Source organism: Paroedura picta, chromosome 8 (assembly GCF_049243985.1).
Source record: "Paroedura picta isolate Pp20150507F chromosome 8, Ppicta_v3.0, whole genome shotgun sequence".
Taxonomy (NCBI): Eukaryota; Metazoa; Chordata; class Lepidosauria; order Squamata; family Gekkonidae; genus Paroedura; species Paroedura picta.
Window position 1 is genome coordinate 76,906,084 of NC_135376.1, and position 24,329 is coordinate 76,930,412.

The 24,329-nt window shown below is 50.7% G+C and overlaps 2 protein-coding genes and 1 long non-coding RNA gene across 7 annotated transcripts in view; 1 reads left to right on the top strand and 2 right to left on the bottom strand.

Moving 5' to 3' along the window:
• Nucleotides 1–941: 941 nt before the first annotated feature.
• Nucleotides 942–3,325, bottom strand: DDIT4 (DNA damage inducible transcript 4). Of its 2 annotated transcripts, none has more exons than XM_077350449.1 (3): nt 3,148–3,325; nt 2,718–2,951; nt 942–2,381 (listed from the first exon to the last, which is right to left on the bottom strand). In XM_077350449.1, exons 2-3 carry the CDS (start codon nt 2,890–2,892, stop codon nt 1,888–1,890), a joined length of 669 nt encoding a protein of 222 aa, XP_077206564.1. In that variant the 5' UTR covers nt 2,893–2,951; nt 3,148–3,325; the 3' UTR covers nt 942–1,887. The 2 variants fall into 2 exon arrangements, with proteins under 2 accessions (XP_077206564.1, XP_077206565.1); XM_077350450.1 differs by having other exon boundaries at nt 3,144–3,294.
• A 1,269-nt stretch (nt 3,326–4,594) lies between these two features.
• LOC143843811 (uncharacterized) lies at nt 4,595–7,224 on the top strand. Of its 2 annotated transcripts, none has more exons than XR_013233697.1 (2): nt 4,595–4,661; nt 7,046–7,224. It is a non-coding gene; the product is annotated as an uncharacterized LOC143843811 (long non-coding RNA). The 2 variants fall into 2 exon arrangements; XR_013233696.1 differs by lacking the exon at nt 4,595–4,661 and adding an exon at nt 5,585–5,913.
• A 4,771-nt stretch (nt 7,225–11,995) lies between these two features.
• Nucleotides 11,996–24,329, bottom strand: part of ANAPC16 (anaphase promoting complex subunit 16) — a 53,785-nt gene continuing 41,451 nt past the window's right edge. For 2 of the 3 annotated variants that reach the window (XR_013233699.1, XM_077350458.1), the window contains exon 5: nt 14,504–15,343. Coding sequence is in view for 1 of the 3 variants with exons in the window: in XM_077350458.1 (XP_077206573.1) it covers nt 15,313–15,343 (31 nt within the window). In the remaining 2 variants the exon portion in view is untranslated. Of the gene's footprint in view, nt 13,410–14,503; nt 15,344–24,329 lie in introns of those variants that run through there. The other variant, XR_013233700.1, reaches the window with a different exon arrangement.

The following is a 24,329-nucleotide window of genomic DNA, read 5'->3' on the forward strand; positions in this document are numbered from 1 at the left end:
TAAAACTGACTGCATTATGCATGACTCAACAGGATCTGGGGGGAGATTCCACATTTCTTGTGAGACTTCCATGCCACTTGTAAAGCTATGCTTGTTCTAGCACAATTTGAGGCCACGTACATCCTTGCAGAGAGCCTCTTGTGGCGCAACATGGCAAGGCAGCAGACATGCAGTCTGAAAGCTCTGCCCATGAGGCTGGGAAATCGATCCCAGCAGCCGGTTCAAGGTTGACTCGGCCTTCCATCCTTCCGAGGTCGGTAAAATGAGTACCCAGCTTGCTGAGGGGTAAACGGTAATGACTGGGGAAGGCACTGGCAAACCACCCCATATATTGAGTCTGCCATGAAAACGCTAGAGGGTCAGACATGACTCGGTGCTTGCACAGGGGATACCTTTAACATCCTTGCAGAGCCCTCAATCCAGGGCCATGCACCATGTCTCCCCATCCTCAACACACAAAATAGGCCTTACAGCAAGCACTTACAAGAACACATTATTCTTAGCCTTTAAAGGTATGGGCAACTCCATGTTGGGGGCCAAACTAAAATCACCTTGGAATTGCAAAATGAGCATGAGATATATGCTTCACTGAGATGGTACTTTCATCATAAAGATCCATAAAAGGCAGCATGGCTTGCTATGGAGATATATAAAATCAAAGGACTGGGGTTATGTGGACATAAGAGCTTTCAGCAAATGAATTTCAGTGACATTTGGCTTTGAATGAATGAAACGGGCAGCCGCTCAAAGGCTGAACAGATTTGCTTTCCTGAAAGTGCGTTCCATTTCCTTTGGGAAGACATGCCCTGCCCCAGCCTGGCTTAAATACTGCTCCCCAGTTCTTGAAACCATCAAAGAATTGAACACAACTCCATTCCTTCCCCAAGTCCCACAACCTCCAAAACAATACTGGATGGACGAAAATCGAGGGAACAGCAGCGTATTAGAAACATTTTTATTAGAAAAGTACAAAAAACCACAAACAAAGTTGCATAGGAAATCATCCCCCAAAAAACAACACAAAAACAAACTTGATCAAGTGTACTCCATGTGAATGGCATAATCAATGGAAGCACTACAAACTGACCATGAGGGTTCCTGCCCCCCCAATCCCTCCCTGCACCCCTTCACATCTCCCTCAGACATACATTGCCATGATTCCTACTCATAAATGGGGCACTATCCACTTTGTGCCCTGTGCCCCCTCCCACGGGCTTCATTCAAGCAAACTAACAGAACAGTCTGACGGCGCACAGTGGATTGACACCCCCATTCACTCCAAAGTCCTTATTTAGCTGCCCTAGTGTCAGTAGTGGAGCTTCTTCAGGTCCGTCCGCTCAGGACAATGTTACGCATTCTTGGTCCCTTTCGACCTTAACACTTAGAGTCATTCACCTCACCCACAGATATCCATTGATTACTAGCTACTGCTATATTCTTTAAAAAAAAGCTTACCAAAAAAAAAAAGGGGGGGGCAACCTTCATGTACCCTTATTGGCAGCCCGGCTGCTGTTATGACGTCAGCTGTCAGGTAAAGTACTGTCCCAAAAATCAGACAAGAGTTTTAAAGCTAGCAGAGTGTCCAGGCCTAGTCAAGAGTGGACATTTTTTCCCCCGTTCAGAACTACTACAAAGCAGTGTGCAGTTTTATTCTCAAGTCTTGCCTTCTTCTTTTGACTACTTGCCTACTACCCTTGTAAATCAAACTTCTGTCTAATCTAACCTACGTGGCTGTGGGCCCACATCTCAAAAAGAAAAAAAAAACAGCTTATGTTCCACAGCCCTTAAAGTAAGATGCCTTTTCCCAGTTTTGTTCGGTGCTGGCCACCATCTTAAGGAGAGTCTAAGCGCTCCGTGCCATCCTCCGGGAGCCATTGGAGACCGACTTCAACACTCCTCTATCAGCAACTGTTCAGAGCTGTAGAGCTTCTTTTTAATGACCCTGAAGCCCGTGCTGAGCTTCAGGGATTGACTGAACCCAGGAGAGAACGCCGAGCCAGAGCTAAAGAGTCCCTGGATTTTGGGCCACAGGCGGGAATCCAGTCTCAAGATCAGGGTCAGCTGGAAGGTAGGCACTAGGCTGGGGTCCACAGCAATCTGCCCCACACTATGGCACCCCTTCCCTTGCTCCACACACAGGTCAATGAGAGCCCCCCGCAAGCCACAGGGCTCCCGGTAGGCCAAGTGGAGCAGCTCCTTGCCCACTTGAGCCACCAGCTGGCTGGGCATGATGAGCTTGCAGGTGCGGCCCGAGTGGATCTTGGCCTTGTTCAGGCTGAGCTGGATGAGCTTCATCAGGTTGGCGCACAGGAGGTCGTCCGCAGGGTCGTTGAGCAGGTCAAAGTCCGGCAAGGACACTTCATCCAGGTACTCCTGCGCATCTGTACCCCCAGGAGACAAGACAGCGGTGTCATGGGCAGCCGGAGCGAGCATCCTCGCGGGGAAGAAAGGCGGGCCTCCCCTGCCCTCCCCACCTCTCAGCCAGCCCCCGCTTCCAGCCCCGCTCAGAGCAGCCAGCGCCGCGCTCGCCACGCCCACCTCGGGCCTCCCTCCAGCCCCGCACAGTCGACGGGGCGTCCGACTGCAAGGGAGGACTCGCCTATGCTGAAGCCCCGGGACTCAGGGCCCAGCCCCGGCCGGGAAAGCCTACCGTCCCCCCCCCCCAGGCCGCCCCTTCCTCCCCGCTCCGCCCCCCGCGGAAAGACCCCCATTCTTACCGCCTTCGGAGCTCAAGCTGCTGTCCAGGGACTCGCAATCCGAGCTCTCCAGCCCCGCGGCGCGACCGGCAACGTCTTGATAGGCGCCCCCCTCCCAAGCGAAGGCGGGCGGGTTCTCTCGCTGCTCCGGAATGGGGGGCAGCGAAGAGGAGAAGCTGTCCCATAAGACCGGCATCTTCGCCCTCCCGCGGCCAGCCGACGGTAGCCCAAGGACTGGCGCCCGGATCGAAGGCTCTGCAAGGGAAAAACACGCATGAAGGGCCGGAACGTCGACCCCGTCCGCTCCCTCCCCCGGCTAACCCCCGGAGCAAACCCTCTGCAAAGGCTGCAGCGCCAGGCGGCTCTGCACGTCGCTTTAAACGCCACTGCGGGGAGGGGGAAGGGAGAGAGGAAAACGACAGCTTCGCTGCACAAATCGACGCCTACTTACGAGAGCCGGAGCGGCGGGGGAGACGGAACGAGACAGAGCAGCGACTATACAGAACTGCTCCGGAGTACCAGCAGGACCGCTGAGCCTGCAGCTGCCGCGCAACACAACCACGCCACGCTCGCCCTCTGCTTGGGACTGAGCTCACAACCTGCCGCCCCGCCGATTAAATACTCAGGTCAGGGAGAGCCCCGCCCCCCCGGCGGCGCTCGTCCCCTAGGCTCGCGGACTCCGCCGCCGCTCAGTGGCCAGGAGCACGCGCGGGGCTGGGCCAATCGCGAGCGAGCGCACGTTCGCAACGTTCTTTCCTGCCCGGTTACAGCAGCCTCGAGACACACCCCTTTTTGTTCCGCGCGGGGGCTGGAGCGAAAGCTGCGGCAGGGGGGCGGGGAAGGAGCAGAGGAGCCAGCGGTGCTTGGAAGCGGGGCCCGCGGGACAATGGGGGGGGGGGGGGGGGGATGGGGGTTGGAAACCATGAAGGGTGCTTTTCGAAGCCTGTCGCACGTCAGAAGTCCAGCAATCCAAAGGGAGAAGCCCTCCCTCCGCAAGGCAGCGTGCAAGCCTGGGGGTTCCCAAAGGGCTCCTCGGCAGGCTGGGCAGAGGCCAAAGCAACAAAACGAAAAGGATTGGCCCGGCCTTCAGAGACATGACGGGCATTGCCTGGCGCTGGGCTTTGAGGGATTTTGCTTTCCCTTTTTTTTTTTTTTGCCCACTCCCACGTAAGCGTGGCCTAATCCTGACAATTGCTCAGTACATTCCGATCCCGGGGGAAGTGGTTTCCAGATGGGGAGAGGGGGGGGCTTATTTGTTCCGCTAAACATGGCCGTGGGCGTTCCGAACACGCTGGATAATGCACTTTCAATGTGCTATTACAGCTATGCAAAGCAGGAAAACCGACGTGTAAAGTGCCTGGAAAGCACATTATCCAGCTTGTGCGGATGGAAAGTGCCTGAAGCCAAATTAGGGCGCCTGTGTGGGGTTTCCAAGCCGAGCGATGTCCCGAAGTCATTTGCCACAGCCTGCCTGTGTGTCGGGCCTCTGGCCTTGCTTGATGGTCTCCCATCCAGATACTGGACAGGGCCGACCCGGTAAAACTTCCGAGGAGATCCGATCAGGCTAGCCTGGGCTTCACTCCTGCTCCCGTCCCTTTAGGGCCAAGACTGTCAGGGGTCGGAGGGGACCCCAGCCTCACCTCGGGTCTACCCAGCGGATGGCGGCCCTTGAGGACAAGCCCGCGGGCTCCGTCGAAGGCGACTTGTTGGGGCCCACAGTTGCCCAAAAGCAAGCCAGGGAGGCCTCATCCTGCTCGGCGAGAAACCCGGAGAGGCGCGCTGGTCCGCCCTCCTTCCCTTCCCCAAGCGGTTCGTTGCTTGACAGTCGCCACCGGCTCTGCGCGGGACTCGCAGTGAGCACACCCCGACGACAAGGAGAAACTCGTTACTCGGGGGGGGGGGGGGAGCCCTTGGAGGACTCAAAACCCGCGTCGAGCGGACCGTTGCACGTCGAAACGGTGCCTAGTAAGTCCCTTGAGCGTTCCCCACTTAGTGCGCACTCGGCGCGCGTCTGCTCCGGAGATCCGTCCCCCGACTGCGCTCGGAGAGGTTTGCTCCCAGGTGAGCGCCCTTAAGGTTCGCCTACGCAGAAGAACCGCGGCCTGGGACGCCAGCCTCAACCCACGGGGGCTGCTGCCGGGGAACGCGCTGCGTCAAAGCCAAGGAAAAGGGGGCCACGATCCGGTACTAGTGGATTAGTCGGCCGACCCACGCTTGAACTCGCCGCTCTAGCCACGGAACCTCCTCCTCCTCCGGTGGAAATGACATTTGGGGGAGGGGGAGCGCGAGCGTGCCAGAAGTTTCTCGCCCTTTCCTCGCCCGAGTGTGTTGCCAGGAGCCGCAAGAGCGGCGTCGGCCGGGGATCGCGTTACAGTGAGAGCGGCCGAAGCGCTGCACAGCCTGCTTCTGCGGCCGCTCAAGCGGGCCCTCTCGTCCGGCCAGGCTCGGGAGGGGCTGGGCCGGGGGCTCTGCTTGCAACGCCTGCCTTGGCCCCCTGCGCCAAGCGACGCGCCGGCCAAACGGCCATCCGAGCACCACTTGCGACCGGATCCGGGGGTTGCGGAGTCCCCGGGACGCAAGTGGCTCGCGGATCGCGTCGCCGGGTGTGTTTCGAAAGCATTTCGGGACGGCGACTCTGTGCGGAGCCGAGAAGCGCTCCTCGCCTGCCGCAATTGCCCGGCGGGAGGCCGGGGCGGGAGGACGGTGGGCGCCGCGCGGAGACACCCGACTCCGGCCGGGGGAGCCGGAGCTCTCACGCGGAAGCACCCGCGCGGTCTTAGCGCCTTTCCACTCCGCCGTCGGTCGGTGCAAACTGCTGCGGGGATTGCATCAGGGGGGGGGGGGAGGAGGAAGCAACCGACGCGCGTGCAAGAAAACGGAGCGTTTCATCAGAAAGGGAGGGAGGCGGCGGCGGCGTTGGGGAGCTCGGCCGGGGGCTCCAGACCGACCCTGTGCACGGCCGGTCTCACCTGGGTCAGGTTTTTTTTTTGAGGAGCTGAAGTCAGCCCTAAGGACGGCCCCTGGTGTGTGGCATCGACCTGGCCAGGCCGGGTGCCTCCCCCGTTCCCAACCCCTGGACCCATCTGTTGATTGTGCCAGTGCAGCAGATGGCCCGGCTGCATTCAGCCCCACCAGCGCTCCCACAGAGCTCTCCAAACAAAAGAGAAAAGTGGCAAAGCCTGTGAGGGATTCTAAAAAATGTTCTGAGACGCTCCAGGCAGTGTACATTTCTTTCTATACATCCCTCCTTTCTCCCCAGTGGGGACCCCAAAGTGACTGGCCTGGTTCTCCTTAATGTTACCCTCACAACAACCTGGTAAGGTAGGTCAGGCAGAGAATAATGTGAAAGGCCCAATGGTCACGCAGCAAGCTTCCAGAGCAGAGTGGGGATTTGTAGCTGTGTTTCCTATATCCTCTTCTGATCCTGGGACCACTGCTTCATACTGCTGGCCCAACACTTGATTCTCCCCTACTCACAGCAACCCTATGAGGTATGTTAAATGAGAGAGAATAAATGGCCCAGATTTCATTTCTCAGGGGAGATCGGAACCCAGATTTCTGCCAACACACATTATTATAACAAATAAATGGCCCTAGACTAGCTAAATCGCCTCAGTTTTAACAATAGGGGGATTGTGTTACCTCAGCAAATAAATCACTTATGTAGTAATGAGGTATAAAACTGTATCCATAACAAATGTTCTTTAAACTCCTTTTTCTTCTGCCTGGTGTGTTTGGTTCTCGTGTATAAATCCATGCAAACATTGGGGCCTTTTCAGCCCTTTAATACTGGCATCTCTTTGTCTACCAACATTTCCAGTAGTAGGTGGGTAAGCGAAGGAAATGGTGGGTGAAGGCAGCCATTTTGACTCCAGCGCGAGGGCCGGTGGGGTTTAGCGGACAGAGTGTAGAACTAGGATCAGGAACGACAGGGTTCGAGTCCCCCCCCTGCTTGACCATGGAAGCTTCAAGGTGACCTTGGGCCTGTCACAATCTCTCATCTGAACCATCATCACAGGGTTGTTGTGGGTTATTGTGGAGGAATGAGAAGCTACGTGCAAAGTCACTTTGAATCCCTGATGAAAGAGAAAACAAGGATGTAAATGTACAAGTAAGTAAAGGTACGGTACAAGTATTTCAACCAATAATGCATAGCGGGAATGGAATCTTTAAAAAGAGGGAAATATCCCAGATTACATCTTTTCCACTGAAAAGGTGAGACAAACTGACTCAAAAGAAAGCAGGAGGGGGGTGGGAATGCAACTGCAAAAGAAACGCCCAACTGGAGCCAGTCTTTGCAGTCGGGTTGGATGTATAGAACTCACATGAGCTGCTTTTTCTTTCTTCAGGGGCTGAGCACAGGCGGAAGCAATCGTTGGACTGGGTTCAGAACATGCTCAAACTACAACCCATCTTGCCTTGACAAATAGGCTACAACAGGGGTATGAGGATTTGAGGATCCCCCCAGTGAAATGCTTGCCTCTGTTTGCAAAAACACGATGCATGAGTAAAAAATGGTTGAAATTAAGGAGAAGTTCGGTTTTAAACTTACTAATATGTTGTATTTGTAAAGCACTTTTGGTATTCAGAGGGCATGCTTCCAGTGGCCCTGCAAGGCCCTGTAACAAAAAGGCAGTGCCTCAGGCTGCTGAATGAGTTTCTAGAGGAGGCGAGATTTCAGCTAGGGATTTTCCAGCCAGCACACTTAGTCATTATCTTGCACCAGCTCTTGGTGTGCCTAGGCAAGCCCCAAAATGACCACGCTTCCAATCTGATGGTGAAAAAAGAAGCAATAGTTGTTGATTTCCTACAGCGGCCTACATATGGCACAATCCCCCCCCCCCAATAAATCAGTATCACCCGCAAAACATGTCTTGGCCAGTCTAGAAATATATACATTTCAGTCCTTGTCTCACTAGGCGTTTCCAGTCATTCAGGGATTCCCAGCCAGGGTTCCAGGAAACCCTGGGGTTACATGAGAGCTTCCCAGGGGTTACACAGCCTTTCCCGGAAAGTTTGGATGGCCACTGATACCACCAGACATCACAGGAGACCCCTTCCCCTGTCGCTGTACAGGCCTAGTCTCTTTCACCACAATGGAAATGGTAAATGATTGATCTGTTCGGCTGGTTAAGTCATCTTCCTTCCACACCCATTTCTCTGAAGAGCCGTATCATCACTTCCAGGGTTTCTTGAAGCCTGAAAAAAAAATTTCAGGGGTTCCTCCTCAGTCAAAGGGTTGAAAAGAGCAATCTGTGCTTTGCTTGGGCTCACCCAGTTTGGACTGAGGTTAGCTCATCAGGAAGTGATCCCAGTGACTGGCGGACTGCAGGCCCTAGATCAGGAAACTGCAGCCCTCCAGATGTCCATGGACTACAATTCCCATAAGAATTCTCATGGGAATTGTAGCCCATGGACATCTGGAGGGCTGCAGTTTGACTACCCCTGCCCTAGATGTATCTCCAGATGAGGCCTGAACCCATCACCTTTGCCTCTGAAATCTGCTTTTCTTCTTCATACCTTATCACTCAGCAGAGCTCAGTTGCATTTGTACGGTGGAATCAGAACTGACTCGTTCAGTTGCTGCACACAGAGGGGCCATAACTAACATTGCAGTGATACACATCCTGATTTAGGGACAAGTCTAACTGAATTTTCATTTCCAAGTGGCTCTGTGGTAGAGCACCTGCTGTGTTCAATGCTCAGCATCTCCAGTTAATTCATTAATTTAGATGCAGGGCCCTTACAAGTGTAACTGCAGTGAAACTCAATGGCACTTTATACACCCAAACCTCAGGAAGGACTGTGGCTCAGTGGCATACCACCTGGTTTGTATGCAGAAGATCCTCGGCATCTTCAGCTAAAATTATCAGGTTCTTATGGAGAGCTGCTGACAGAATAGATCACATTCACTTGGACAGACCAAAGTTCTGGTTTGGTAGAACGCAGCTTCATGTCTTTTTCACAAACAGCCCACAAAGCATACCATTAAGCAGAAATTGTTGACCTCTTGATTTGTACCTTGCCATTTCCCGTTCAAACCAGGCATCCTTGTAGCGACTGCAAGCCACTGGCTTCCATTTCATGTTTCCCTAGTGGGGTTTTTTTTTGTTTTTTTCTGTGCAAATTATAATTAGTGTTGCTTACAGAGACTTGGTGGGAGTGGAGTGGGGCGGGGCAAGGTTTTTTAGAACAGCAAATGGGAAAGTAGGTGGATTCATGAATCAGTCTTTCTTCCCTCTTCCTAACCTCTGTGAATGAAAACCTCTTCGAATGGAAATGTACAGGTCCATTGACCGGCTGCCGTAAAACAAAAAATTGTCAACCCACAGAAACTCCTATCACACCAAACCCTCTCTGTGCCTGCGAGTATCATCTCTCCCCTCTGTTGTGAAACCGAGCAGCAACAGCAGAATGCCAAGGTTGTGAGTCCAGCACACACAACCCTGGGATCCATCTTCGTGGATAACACGGGCATTGACACGCCGACATCTCATGCTGAACTTTCCCATCTGGATTGTTCTCCAAGGAGGGCGATATGCACGGGCATGTCTTGTTGCAGGTCGTTCGTGACAGCTGCCTGTCATTCTCATAAAAGTGGCAGATTCCCAATGGAAATTGGTGGATGTTTTGAGACCCTGACTCTCTTGAGCAAGTAACAGAAACATTCTTACCATTCTAGATGAAGCTTTAGAAAAATCACCAAACTGATCGATAGTCCCGCCCCCCCCCCTCAATGGGATATCATAACATTCTAAAAATCATCTTGGTTATAATGAGACCTGGATACGGACCTTTAACAAGAATCCTACAGCAGGCATTTTTCTGGAGCCAAACAGAGAGAAACAGACCTATCCAATGGCAATACAATAAATATATTCATAAAAGAAAGAAAAGTGTCCTTTTTTGTAGTTTTCCATATTTCTTTATTTTGTCAAAACGGAATCCAGGCAATATCTGTTTTCAGTGAGATTCTTTCATCAGTGACAAGTCCTGAACATTAAATAAGAATTATTATTACAATATCAAAAGAAATTATTACAATAAACCCAATAAGTAAAGAGAGCTCCCTACCTCTGAGTCTTCTCTCTGTTTGGTTTAATTATTGGACTGTCCTTATTTTCTGGAGCCAAACAAGAACTTGTTGGCCTACTAGATATGTGCTGAAAGCCCCACACATAGTATACAATCAATAAATTGCATACACAAAAAAGCATACAAACTGGAGATCTGAATAAACCGGTAGTGACATGATAGGGTCTCTCACAGATCCATTGCTTAAGAATCCTTAATCTTGGGGAAAGTCACGGTATGTCCTTTTTAAAAAGTCACAGTGTGTCTGTTTTATATACAGCTTGCACAGAGCTTGATATGTCTAGTAGATAAATCTGCCCCGTTTTTATCCCATCCCTTCTATTAAGGCTCTCAGGATGCCATAGAGATCTCCCCTCCTCTAGAGAGAGCCCCAAGGTCATTCCATGATGCTCTTAGATCTTCTGAAGGCTCTGTCGGTGCTGTGCGCACACTTTTGCACTTGGCTAAGAGTTTTGTGTGCATACATATCTATGCTTGCCACCCTAAGCAAACGTGGAGTAAGTCTATTGAATACAGCTGGATTTACTTCTGAAGAAAGATTCTGCACATCTGTCAGATGACAGGAGTTATAGGTGAATTCAGAACTGGGCTCACATGTTAGACAAGTCATTTATCCTGGTGTCCGTGGCACATCATGCACACACTGTTCTTGTCCTTGAAGCTACTCCAGCTGATGAATAATAATTTTTTTTCTGGGCTTACAAAAATGATGTTTTGAGTCGCCAAGTATCTCTCTGGATGATTGGGGATGTTGCATTTACACAGGAGGCCTGAGTCCCTTATGCACAGGTGTATACTTCAAAAAGGCAAAGGGCCCATTTACATGTCACCATGTCCTTGTCTAGGGTTACTAACTCTGGCTTGGGACACTTCTACAGATTTGAGGGTGGTGTTTGTGGAGGGCAGAGATGGGGAGGAGTGGGAGATCATGGGGTATGTCATTCTATCCAGCTAGGCTTGCCAACCTCCAGCAGTGGCTGGAAATATACCCCTGTTACAACTGATCTCCAGGTGACAAGATCGGTCCCCTGGAGAAAATGACCATTTTGAAGATGAAGGGTTGCTTTTTATATCCCACTTTTCTCTACAGGAAGGAGTCTCAAAGCGGCTTACAATCACCTCCCCCTCCTCTCCCCACAATAGGCACACTGTGAGCTAGGTGGGGCGGAGAGAGCTCAGACAGAACTGCTCTGTGAGAACAGCACTATCAGGGCTGTGATGAGCCCAAGGTCACCCAGCTGGCTGCCTGTAGAGGAGGGGGGAAATCAAACCCAGCTCTCCAGATTAGAAGCTGCTGCTCTTAATCACCACATGCTGGCTCTCCCCTTGGAAAGGTGAATCTCTGGTATTATATATTCTCAGGCACCTTCCCTCAAATCTCTAGATTTTTCCCACTTCAGAACTGGCAACCCTGCAACAACCCTCTGAAGCTGCCATTTCCTCCAGAGGAACTGATCACTGCAGTCTGAAGATCAGTTGTAATTCCAGGACAAGTTACTTGTCCCCCATGTGTCCGTCATGGATCCTGTCACCCAGACGTGTCTGTACAGTTGGGCTACATACAAATTCCCCAGCAAGGCAAATAGCAGCTTCCTGGAGCATTTAAGTCAGGAAAATGGTGTGTGTGTGTGGGGGGGAAGTCCCCTCTCCCTCTACACCATCATCCCAGTCCAAACTGGGCCCAAACGCCTGGAAACAAAGTTCCCAGTGTGGAACGGTCAGAACATGTCTGTCAACAGGATACACAGAGGGTATGAAAAATCTGTAACAAGCAAATTGGCCCAGAGAAAATGAACTGGACTGATGAGGTATGTGGCAGCATTCTGACTAAGGGGAGAAAATATTTCTAGTCACCAGTTTGGTGTAGTGGTTAGGAGTGTGGACTTCTAATTTGGCGAGCTGGGTTTGATTCTGCGCTCCCCCACATGCAGCCAGCTGGCTGACCTTGGGCTCGCCACAGCACTGATAAAACTGTTCTGACCAAGCAGTGATATCTGGGCTCTCTCAGCCTCACCCACCTCACAGGGTGAATGTTGTGGGGAGAGGAAAGGGAAGGCGACTGTAAACCACTTTGAGCCTCCTTCGGGTAGGGAAAAGCGACATATAAGAACCAACTCTTCTTCTTCTTCTTCTTCTTCTTCTTCTTCTTCTTGGGACTCCCACACAGAGATTGGACCCCTTTCATACCACTCAGTACCAACCCATGTATCATATAAAAGCAGATTACATAACCTGCCCAACTTCACGGGACCCCATTTTAATCAGGCTCCCTGGGATTTCGTGCCCCACTCTTGGTACACCGATCTGCAGGTCAAAGTCAAGGCATAGTTAGGGAGTCAGTTTATCCCAGGCAGGGTTTTAATGCCAGAATTCTGGTGTAGAGGATGTAGTAGTAATGAAATAATGAAAGGTGTCACTGAGCATGTGTAGAGTGCCTTGCCCTTCATCACCAAATGATCTCAGTCTATATTCACTCTCAGAATTAGGGAGTGGGTCTTGTTGGATAGATGGTGTGACTGACCACGGACCCCTCTCCTGTTGCAAAGCAGCCGGTCACAGCAGAGATACGGGAACTGGGCTGGCCATTTCTACTTGTGGACCATTCTAATGACTGACTCTGTCCCCCTGGGAACAATCATGATCTGGGTTTTCTTCCAGTGATCCAATCCATAAAGCATGGGGGACGGCATTCCCTTATGTTCAGCATCACCTTCTAATGTTTCTTTGGGGCTTGTACACTGCTTGTGATATGCAGTTAGGGTTCAAGTGGAAAATTGACCCACAGATAACATGTTTATTCATTTAGACACTTACAGCCTGCATTTCTTCCAAGCAAAACAGATTACAATATCGTTCTCCCCTCTGTTTTATCCCCATAACAGCCTTGCGAGGTAGAAGGAAAAGTCTATGGTCACCCGGTGAGCTTCCACAGCCGAGCAGGGTTTCCCCTACGGGAAACATACGGGTTTCCCACCTCCTGGGCTGACCTCTGCAATCACCATGGCATGCTGGTTCTATTTTATTGTGTTGTTGACATATTTTTAACTTGCTCTCTGGAATACTGTCCTTCGCAAAGGAGCGGAGATAATTAGGTTATAGGATAAATGGGGTGGAAAATACCTGGCCTCTGCAAAAGGGACAAGGCAAAGCCTTCAGATGAGCGCAGATTAAGCTCAAATGGTTATTTTGCCAATGATTCCTGCCCTGGCTGCAGATTATTTGTCGGGGGCTCATACATCATTTGACCTCAATTTGCAGAGAACAATTGGTCCGCTGCCGCTGACCTTGATTTCATCCATTAAAGTCATCCATATTGACTGCGGACAAGCTGGCAACCGTTCAGGGTAGGCTTGGTTCAGGTTCATCATTGCTGACAGCATAGGTGACCTGGAAGGCACATTGTTCAGGAAAGGGGCGGAGAACAGGCGGGTGTGGGAGGTTCACACAGCGCTCTCCGTGGGTCCTGCAAGCCAGGTAATTCCACAGGGTCGCCTATCTTCTGCCTGCCTTGCTTGTGAGCTTCCTGGCCAGTCGCTCAGGGGCACGTACCCATGTCCAAGGATGGGCAATGTCCAATTCTCCATAGCTTGAGAAGCAGCAGGTACTCAGTACAAAGGGCTGCCAGGGAAGCAGTTTGCTTAGTGGTTTCTCTCAGCAAAAGGTTGCCCACAAGAGTATGTCAAAAGGTTATCAGTTTGTCTGGAAGGACTCGGTAGGCAGGTCTGAGGCTGCTCAGTGTCTGTATGGGAGACCATCCAGCAAGAGCCCTGGCTTGGATAGCCCAGGCAAGTCTGCTCCTGTCAGACCTCAGAAGCTAAGCTAAGGCTTAGCTTGGTTCGTATTTGGATGAGAGACCTCATCCAAAAGATTGGGATGGAGTTCCTCTCAGGAACACCAGCGGTCATGATGTGGAGGCAGGCAATGGCAAACCAGCTCCGAATGTCCCTTGCCTGACAACCCTCAGATCTCCTGGCTACAGAAATAAATAGCCAGCAATACACTGCTTTGGAAGAAGGTCCTTTATCCATATACTATAAGCCAAGGGCTGGCCATAGTATAGATCAGTGGTCCCCAACCTCCGGTCCGGGGACCGGTACTGGTCTGTGGATCAGTCAGTACCGGGCTGCAGCTCATCCTCCTCCCCAGCTGCTGCCTCGGGGGCTGCCCTGACACTCTGCCCCTGGCTCGCCTTTGGTGATCTCCAGCAGCCACCATGGCTGGGGCTCCCCCTCAGCGTGGCACTGTGCAGCTGCTGCTGGCAGCGCCCCCCAGTGGGTGGCGTGAAGTCAGGGGCGCCGGCAGGAGAGCAAGTGGAGCAGGGGCTCAGGCGGTGGTGACATCCCTCGGCAAAAGACTCCCCCCCTCCCGGGCCTTAGTAAAATTGTCCAGCGTTGACAAAATGGTTGGGAACCACAAGGATTCCCAGCCAGGGTTCTGGAGGACCCTGGAGTCACACAAGGCCTCCCCAGGGGTTACGTGGTCTTTCCTAGAAGTTCTGATGGCTACTGAGATCACTAGATGTCCCTGGCGCCCACTTCCCCAGTTGCTCTACTGGCCTGTCTCTGCCGTGGAAACTGTAAATGGTCAATGGACTGATTGGCGGGCTCCCACAAACTCCTTCCACACCTACTTCCCTGAAGGGGTGTGTCACCACTTCTAGAGTTCCTTGAAGCCCGAACAATATTTCAGGGACTCTTCCATAGTCAAAAGGGTGGTAGAAAAATCTGCAGAACAGGTTTGCTCAGAATATGATTTGAACATGTGTGTGGGTGATATCAAAATGGCAAGAATGGTGTCTATGCATATGTAGACATTTTTACAAAACCTTGGAGTCTGAATGGAGGAGAGGGGAGGAATCAGCAGAAGAGGAGAGGGAAAGGAAGTGGAATGGGAGCATGGGTGGGTGACGGTGAGGGAGAAGCAGAGCCAGACCCTAGATGGGGAGGGAGAATAAGAAAATATTCCTTATCCCGGAACTTCTTGATTTTAAGAGAGGTGTGTGTGGCAGCGTGGTATAAGTGGTGAAGAGGGGCGGTGTCTAATCTGGCAAGTCGGTTTTGATTTCCTCACTCCTTCACGTGCAGCCAACCTTGTTGTCTTCTTCATTATTTAATGCCCTAAGATAACGATGACCCCCATGCCACAATATTTTAGGTTTCCCCCTCATTAAAGTAATTTGTATGTTGCTTTATGGTTCCTGCAGAGGTGTGCAACAAAATTTAAAACAATACATAAGGAATTCTGAGTACACAACGGTTGCAAATTCCGTCAACCTTATAGGCAAACAGATTAAGAAGGCAAAGCTCAACAGTTCTTAGTATACAAAGAAATTCAGGCCTGCTTCTCGCAAACAGCAGATGTGATCTCCCTGCCCCTTTACCATACGGCTTTAAGATATCAGCTTTCAGTTTTGAACGAAAAACATATTTTGCAACGTGGAGGCTTGCGACATACCTTCTTGCTAAAAAGCTGGAAACGTGCAGCATGCTCCGATTTCCGAGTGATTGACTGACCTCCCATATCATGATATCGAAAACACCAGAACCAGTTTCCTGGTGGGAGCACAAAATGATCAGTGTTTTAATTTTAATTTTCCTGACTCACATTAACTTTGATCAGCTCTTCTTCTGGAAAACAAAGCTGAGAGAACTGACTAATACAACACAAGTATCATGAAGGAATCTAACTGAAGGCAGACCTGAGGGGGAAGGGAGGGGAGGCTCAGAGGCCCTGAGACATTAGAACTCCCCACAAAGAGAAATCACAGGAAGAGACTGTAGCCTAGCTCTTTGCCTACTGTGCTGGCTTTCTGTTGAGAGGAAAAGCCATTGTTACTCTGCTCTGGTTCGGACTCACTTTATTTGTTTGTTTGTTTATTAAGCTTATACACCACCACTCTCGACAAGTCGGCTCGGGGCGGCTTACAAATTAAAGGCAAACAGCCTTTACAATAAGAAATACAATACAAACAATAAAATCAACACACACACACACACACCAATTTTAAAACATAACAGTCAAACCCCATGAATGACAAAGCAAGGCAGATGGCAGACAAAAACCAAAAACAACTCTCCCAAAACAACTTGGAGTACTGTGTTCAGTTTTGGGCACCCCAGTTGAAGAGGGATGTAGACAAACTGGAGCGTGTCCAGAGGAGGGCAACAAAGATGGTGAGGGGTTTGGAGACCAAGACGTATGAAGAAAGGTTGGGGGAGCTTGGTCTGTTTAGCCTGGAGAGGAGACGACTGAGAGGGGATTTGGCCTCACAAGTTTTATGGGTGTTTGTGCCATTTTATAAACCTGAAAAACCTGATAGATCAAAGATGACAACAGGACCTCGGGCCTTCGACCACTACACAAAAAGAACTTTTGTCTGGTCATAAAATACATCTCTGTTTTGCGAGTGAAGTCTGGTTAGGTTTACTGGTTAGTTCGTCATGCTTGAATGCATTGATTTCAACAGGTCTAGGTGTACCTAGTGCAGAGCATTGGGCTCCAATAGGGGCTTTGAAATGCTACAAGTGATTTGGGTTTCTTTTTTTTTAAGCTACCCATTCTTCATCTAGAAATGTGTCAGCAGCTCAAGGTATGTGAGTGTGTGTGTGCTGCTCTTGCACAGTTTAGGCTAGGGGTAGGCAAACTGTGGTCCTCCAGATGTCCATGGACTACAATTCCCATGAGCCCTTGCGATCTTTTGCTGGCAGGGGCTCATGGGAATTCTAGTCTATGGACATCTGGAGGACCACAGTTTGCCCACCCCTGGTTTAGGCAGTAAAAATAAGCCCGGTAAGTATTTCCCAACAAGAAGATCAACAGCATCTGAGAGCTGAGTCATTTTTTAAAGGCACAGCTGCAGCAGCTGGTTTAGAAGTTGACAGTCCTCCTCTAGTTGCAGAACAAAACTGAACCTTTCCAAACGTTTTGGAAAAAGTAGAATCACAATCACTCGATGCTGGCATTTCTGCTTTTATGCTTATGTGAATAGTGTGTAATGGGTAAATCTTTTTTTCTGACAGTGTGCCCACTGGGTATGTTTTTGGTTGCCCGTCTCTTTTTGGAGCTGTTGCAGTTTAATGGATTTTGATTTAAAAGACAGGATTCCTGGAAATTGTTAAATGAAAATGCTAGGCCGTCCTGAATTTACTGCTCCTCTAAAAACACACTGTGAACTTTTAAAACGTCCCTTATTAAGATTATGGTGTTCTGGGATAACAGGAAACCTTTCCAAATGCAGGGAATGTCTTGAAAGAAGAGAACATTGGCAACTTCAGCTCGAATAGCCAGTCAAAGAAAGCAATTATGGAATATGAATAATCTGAGCTGATATGTACTCTTTGGGACTTGCCAGGACATGCATGGACCTCCGCTTTGACATGTATGTACTGCACAGCTGGCAAACACATTCCTAAATGAAGAATGCTCAGCCCTAAAACCAGACTGCAGCAGGGTCATCTGCAGCATCAGGGGCTCCTAAACCCGCTGGAATCAGTGAGTCATAAATGCGCCTGTGTGTGGACAGGTAATGGGTCCTGTTCCCCCACCCAAAAAATCCACAGAGTATCCTGTGTTCCCTCCCCCAGTGTGAGCCTTTCCTAAGGCAGGGGGCAAGATTTCGCTGCCCTGATTTTTATTAGCGCCTTGCCCAGCTGCTAATAAGGAGGTTGTGAAGCCAAAACAAAAGGTTATCAGTATTGTACTGGAGCTATTATTATAATTAGGTGGGAACTGCAGAATCATAGAATCATATCTTGGCTTTCTGCTAAGATATGTCTTTAAAACTCAGTAGATATGTCCCTTCAAAAAAAAAAAAAAGCAGTCTGCACTGACTCCAAGGTACTGTAGTCTTACGCAGATCTTTTAAAGCTGCTTTGGTCCCTGGGAAAGGCACTCTGCATATGCTCATCAGAATGCTGCCCTGTGTACTACCCCCTCCCCCGCCAGGAACCCCAGTGGCACTTTATTGCTCTCTGCATGTGGTCAGATGCACTCAGCCGGAGATGTGCTCAAATGCACACCGCCAGTCCTGGCGTGGACCTACTGAATCCTCACAGATGCATATACCGACCACTATCTCGCAAGTCAAAATGAGAACGCAGTGACCCTTCTGCCTGACCATGGCTTTGCCTCCAGGCACATGGGCTGTTTCGTGGCTTTTATCTGCATGTCCTTTGCTCTGGGGCTGGTTGGTAACTGGGAAGATCAAACAGAGCTGAGCAATGGAGCACACCCTTTAGCTGCCTCCCTGCAAAAGTGTTTTTTTTTTTTTTTAAAGCCCAGCCTCTCAGACTGCCAGGAACGTGTCTTGCAGAGCGTTTTCCTGGGGAAAGACTGGGGCCCCTCCGTCCTGCAGACGTGCTGAGTCCAGTGATTTTGCAAGCTGGGGGAGGGGCAAGGAAGGGCTGGGGTTGATCAGATTGCAGGACGGGGGAATGAAGGAGCTCCTGCCAGAGGAACAAGAAGACTTGCAAAGAGGCACTTTTTATTGCACTTCCAAGGGGCCTCGAAGCGGCCATCGGGGAGGCCAGGGGAGCAGGGACAACGCTCAGGGTGTCCCATTCTCATTCTGCAATGCGCCCATTGGATAATGCACTTTCAAGGTGCTTTTGCAGCTGGACTTTTAAAGTGCATTGCACATGTGAGGAATGGCCAGCCCACGGAGCTGCCGTTTGATTGGTTCGATATGATCTGGAGCCTGTTGCCAAGAGAATCCTCGCCTGGCTCTCTGCAGCCCTGAGACCTGGCGGAAACCTGTCAGTCCTCCCCGCGCCCCTTCACTTAAGTCTTTCTTTTCTTTTTGAAAAAAAATCCCTGCAAACTGAAAAGGCCCCTGCAGCAACTTAGGACAGGTTGGGACAGGCCTGTGAGTGACTGCGGCAACAGTGGCACTGATGCTCTGCAGATGAAGAGAATCAGAACCAAAAAACAGGCCCGGCCCAAGAAGCTCAGGAGTGATGCTTCTACACTGGGGGAAGTGAGCAAAGGATGGGGCAGGGGGGCAAGGGAGGAGGGGCAAATGGAGGCGCAAAGGGTTCCACTTCGTTTCCACTAGGGCCAACTTCTCGGCAAACAGGATGGCCAGGGAGGTAGAGGCTGTGTTTGGTCTGAAGTAGCAGTACGAAGTTTGAGTCGTACCATTGGACTCAAACTTCATGTAGGCCAGGGCTGCATGCATTCTCACACCTGGAGCTTGCTTTGTGGCAATCCTATTCCCATGTCCTGTGCAGAATTCCTCCTGGGGGCAGGCCCCGTGCTATAGCTGAGCCCATTCCAGGAATCAATGATTCTTTTTGCGGAGGGGGTAGAAGCAGGGCTGAAAGGGCCCTCCACAGAGACTTTAACCAGCCCCAAGAAATTGTTCAAGGGCTCAATGCCGAGCACCGTTAAGAACAGCAGCGTGGGAACGAGGACCCCGTTGGGTCTCCATCTGCTCCCGGAGGCTCTGAGTTGGGCTCCAGCTCTTCCGGTTTCCAGCACCATCTGGCATCCAATTCAGAGCCTTCAAAAGTGGCTGCAGACCCAGACATGGATCTGTTTCCCACAGGGAGGCCCTATTCTCTTCCAGAGCTACTCCACTCCCAGTGTGCTTGAAATGTTATGCAGAAAAAGAGAAGATTCCTGTGGGGGTCAGGAGATCACGAACCTAGGGAAGGGAGAGGGAGCTCGGAAAAGCACAGCAAAATGTCTACAAGTGCCAAAGGAAAAAATAGAACAATACACTGCCAGGGCAGAGATCCTATTCTGGGACAAGACACGGAGGGACAGAGAAGGACTCCGAGACAGAAAGAGAAAAACAGACACAGATATAGAAATATTTAGAGGAAAGGAAGGAGAGAGAGAGAACAGAGATAATCTGGTTGAGGGACCCTGCTTTTTACTACCCAAAGGAGTCTCAAAGTGGCTTACAATTGCTTGCCCTTCCTCATCCCACAACAGACACCCTGTGAGGTAGGTGGGACTGGGAGAGCTCTGAGAGAACTGTGTCCCAAGGTCACCCAGCTGGCTGCAGGTGGGGGAGTGTGGAATCAAACCTGGTTCTCCAGCTTAGAGACCTCCACTCTTATCCACTATACCAAGTCAACCTCTACACCAGGATGCCTGGGAGGTCCCACCCACCGAAAAAAAGGGAAAAAAACAGACAGAGAACATCAATAATCTTATAATCTATTCCAAACCAGGAAGATGGTGATAGGATTAGGACTGGGTTAATCATTGTGCTCAATGAGCCATGGCATAATGCTTCAACTGACCCAGGGACCCGAGGTGGGTTATTGCCTTAGGCCTAAGAGCAATCTAGTGGTCTGTCTAGTCCAGCAGCCTAGAAGGCTAAAAGTGGAGGCCTTCCTCTGACGCTGCCTCCTAGTGCTGGCATTTGGAGGATCACGGCTTCGGGATGTGGAGATTCCTGAGTCGACTTGTCTAGTGATCACTGAAGGGCCTCTCCTCTCTTCTTGAAAATGGCCTAATCCCCTTTAAAGCCATCTGTGCCGGTGGCCCCCACTACATCTACTGCAGTGAGCCCCCCTGCTGAATCCTTCATTAAGTGAACAGGTACTACCTGATGTCCATCCTTAGTAGGGCCGAGCACTTTGGCTCGCTCAACCCTAGTCCTGAGTCTATCACTGCAAAACATCCCTGGGAGCCTCGACTCCTTCTGTCAAGGGAAAAGAAGAAAAAGTTGCTCTATCCGCTTTCTCTAGGGAAGCCAGCTTTGCAGTGGGATCCCCCAGAATTACTGCTCATCTCCAGACTATTGAGATCAATTCCCCTAGAGCTGAGGTAGTCAACCTGTGGTCCTCCAGATGTCCATGGACTACAATTCCCATGAGCCCCTGCCAGCATTTGCTGGCAGGGGCTCATGGGAATTGTAGTCCATGGACATCTGGAGGACCACAGGTTGACTACCCCTGCCCTAGAGGAAATGGGTGCTTTGTAGGGTGGACTTGAGACTATTTTACCCCAGTCTGGTTCTTGTCTTCTGCAGGCTCCACCCCCAAATCTCCAGGAGTTTCCCAAACTGGATCTGGTAATCCTATTCCTGCATCCCCCACTGGTGACCAGGGTGGGGGGACACCTGACAGCCCTTGTATTCTCCAATTGTGCATCATTTCCTAAACCATCATCATGTCCTAGAGCTGGGTTCAGGAAAGATTAAGGGGAGAAAAAGAGGCAATGGTCTCGTTCTCCCCTTAGTAGCACACCCGGGAGGCAGAGAAAGCTGCTTGCTTCTGAGTGACCAGTTTTATTAGGCTGCTGGGTGCTTGGATCTGGTGTTTGTGTGCAAAGACCATGCAAAGAGGTCCTGGGGGACCTGTCCAGTGTTTCGATCTTGCTTTAGGGCTCCACAGAAATCCTCAAAAGCATAAGGCAGGGAGAGGAAACTTAAAACTGGGCGTCTGGCCAGAAGTGGCCAGTCTAGACAGACAGCCTCCCACCCCCCACCCCCCATAGCTGCCAAACCAGTCTCCATGAATGTTAATTCCTAACAAGCAGTCAGCTAGCTGCATTAAAAAAACACAGCAGCGTCCAGACTGTGAAAGGTAAGGGCAAAGGGCATTTCTCTGCCGGATTGGTTTCTATGCTGCTGTCGATGCCTAAATCGGGGGCTCTTTTGGTATGTCCCCGGACTTTTCTTCTGCAGACTGTTGCAATCGTCTGGCTGCCGCATAGCTGGAGTTTTCTGGTGCACTTCCTTTGCGAGTCAGCAAGACCACACCGGGAACAGGAGGGGGCTGATTCTATGCTGAGAGAGGGAAGATCATCCCAACACATCTCTGCAGGGTCAGCTGCTACTTTGACCTTGTCAAGCCAGAGGCAGATGTTTAGACCATGTTGGTCTAAAGCAGCAGAACAAAGTTTGAGTCCAGGGGCACCTTGAAGACTAACAAAGTTTTGTTTCAGGTGTAAGCTTTTGTGTGGGTTTAAACCAGTGGTTCTCAACCTGGGGGTCGGGACCCCTTTGGGGGTCGAACCACCCTTTCACAGGGGTCATGGCAGGGCAAGCAGCTTGGCCGGGAGGGGGGGCGTCATCCACACAACAGCCTTGCAGGGTAGATCGAGATAGAGCGTTCGTCTGTCCGGAGCAGCAGAAAAGAGCGAGATCGGCATGGTGGGACAAGAGGCAGAACAGAACTGAGAAACTCCGGGGGGGGAAACAGTTTATATACAATCATGAACAATGGATTTTCACGCCACTGGTCAGTTGCGGTTTAATTTCTGTGAAAGAACACTTGCAGAATTGTATGGTTGGGGTCACCACAACATGAGGAACTGTATTAAAGGGTTGCAGCATTAGGAAAGTTCCATGTAAACCGCCCAGAGCTGTAAAGAATGGGAGGTATAAAAATCCAAATAAATAAATAATAAATAAAGTTGAGAACCACTGGTTTAAACTATGTGTATGACAATATCGTCCAGGAATTAGGGATTCTTTTTTTCACAGAGTAGTTCAGCAGTGGAATCAACTGCCTAAGGAGGTGGTGAGCTCCCCCTCACTGGTGACCTTCAAGCAGCAGCCGGCCAGATACTTATTATGGATGCTTTAGGCTGATCCTCCGCTGAGCAGGGGGTTGGACTAGATGACCTGCATGGCCCCTTCCAAATCTAGGATTCTATGATTCTGTCATGTGCATATAAAGCGCAGTCCTTCAATTGTTTTCCCAGAAGTGAGTCTCCTTGAATTCAACTGGGTTTACCTCTGTGTAAGGGCATGCAGGGGTGGCCAAACGGTGGTTCTCCTGATCTCCAGCATCCTGGCAGAGGCTCATGATAATTGCAGCCCATGGATATCTGGAGGGCCAGAGTTTGGCCACCCTTGATTTATAGGCTTGTAGTCTCAACTCGGTGAGATTGTGCGAGGTGCAAATGCAGCAGGTTGCACAAAAGGCTAGGGAGATAAAGAAGCAGCACTCATTCTGGGTCTGGAAATCTAAAAGATAAGGAGCTTAACAAATGCATCTTTAATAGATGATCCACCTCTCAAAATAGTTATGCTGCTGCCAGGGTATGCTGGCTTGCTAAAAGGAGCAACGGATTCTAGACACATTTCTAGGATGGAGATTTATGATATCCGTGAGAATCCCATACTGGCCTGGCTCCAGCCGAACTGGGAAGGATATACTGGAAAGCTGATTCACTGAGCAAAGCACGTCCCTAATATGCCAGCCATGTGGTTTGTATGGTCTGTGGTTACCAGATGTCCTCTTCTTAGAACACGTCCTCTTTTTTGTGTATGTCTGTCCTCTTTTGGGCTTTAAAAAAACGTCCTCTTTTGAGGTTGGAAGGTTAGGAATGTTCCTAGTTAGTAGAAAGAATCATAGTTTAAATAGTAAGGTTATTTAAAATGAGATTTATCTTTGGGATCCCTTGTTTGAGGTAGTCTGTTGGGAGATATGTCATCTTTTTTGCTTTTCTAAGGATGGTGACCCTATATCCTGAATCCTAGGCTCTTAATCCTGGGTGACTTCAATGTCCACGCGGACTCGCCCACTTCAGGACTTGGTGGGGACCTGGTGTCATCCATGGCGACACTAGGGCTCTCGCAATTTGTTGCCGGTCCCACTCATCACGCCGGCCACACGCTTGACTTGATTTTCGGTGCCGGGATAGAGGTGGTTCTGGAGCCAGCTTTGGCCGTGCCATGGTCAGACCACTATGCCCTGCGGACCCGGCTTGTGATGCCACCCCCTCCCCAGTTGGGCGGCGGGCGCACTTTTGCCCGCCCGCGGAGACTCATGGATCCAATTGGTTTCCGGAATGCTCTGCGGGACCCGATGCCTCCTGGCAACTCACTGGCGGCGTTAGTAGAGGACTGGCAGTCCCGTCTGACAGCCGCTATAGATGAGATTGCCCCTAAGCGTCCTCTCTGCCCTCGACTCAAACGGGCCCCCTGGTACACGGGGGTGCTCCGGGAAAAGAAGAGGGAGGTGAGACGACTAGAGCGAGTGTGGCGGAAGACTCGCGACGAAGCTGCAAGAACATCTTATCGCACGCTTATGAGGGCGTATGAGATGGCGGTGAAAGTGGCGAAGCGAGAGTTCTTCGCCACGGAAATCGCGTCCGCAAGCTCTCGCCCGGCCCAATTATTTAGGGTAGTTAGATCCCTTACCGCCCTTCAGGGGTGCCAAAATATTAGTCAATTGGCACTTGGCTGCGAGGCATTAGCGAGCTTTTTTGCGGATAAAGTCTTGTCGCTTCGCCATGACCTTCCTGTCACAATTAATACAGTAAATGAACTGGAGACCTGTTGGCCGTCTTTGGTAGCGAGGTTTGATGGCTTCAGACGGCTCTCTTCTTCCGAAGTGGACAAGTTGCTGGGGTCGGTCAGGGCGACCACCTGCCCCCTTGATCCCTGTCCCTCTTGGCTTCTCAAGGGGAGCGGAGAGGGGATAGGAGGCCAACTCAGGGATATTATCAACCTTTCCCTGAGTTCCGGGGAATTCCCCGAGCGGCTGAAGGAGGCAGTGGTTCGCCCTCTCCTGAAAAAATCAACGCTGGACCCGCAGGACCCTGCCAACTACCGCCCGGTGTCGCATCTAG

Excerpts from the sequence above, each read along its gene's own strand:
- DDIT4 (XM_077350449.1), bottom strand. The coding sequence starts at position 2,892 with ATGCCGGTCTTATGGGACAGCTTCTCCTCTTCGCTGCCCCCCATTCCG. Across the intron at positions 2,382-2,717 it reads CAGCTTGAGCTCCGAAGGCG|ATGCGCAGGAGTACCTGGAT; the intron begins GTAAGAATGGGG and ends CTGGGGGTACAG.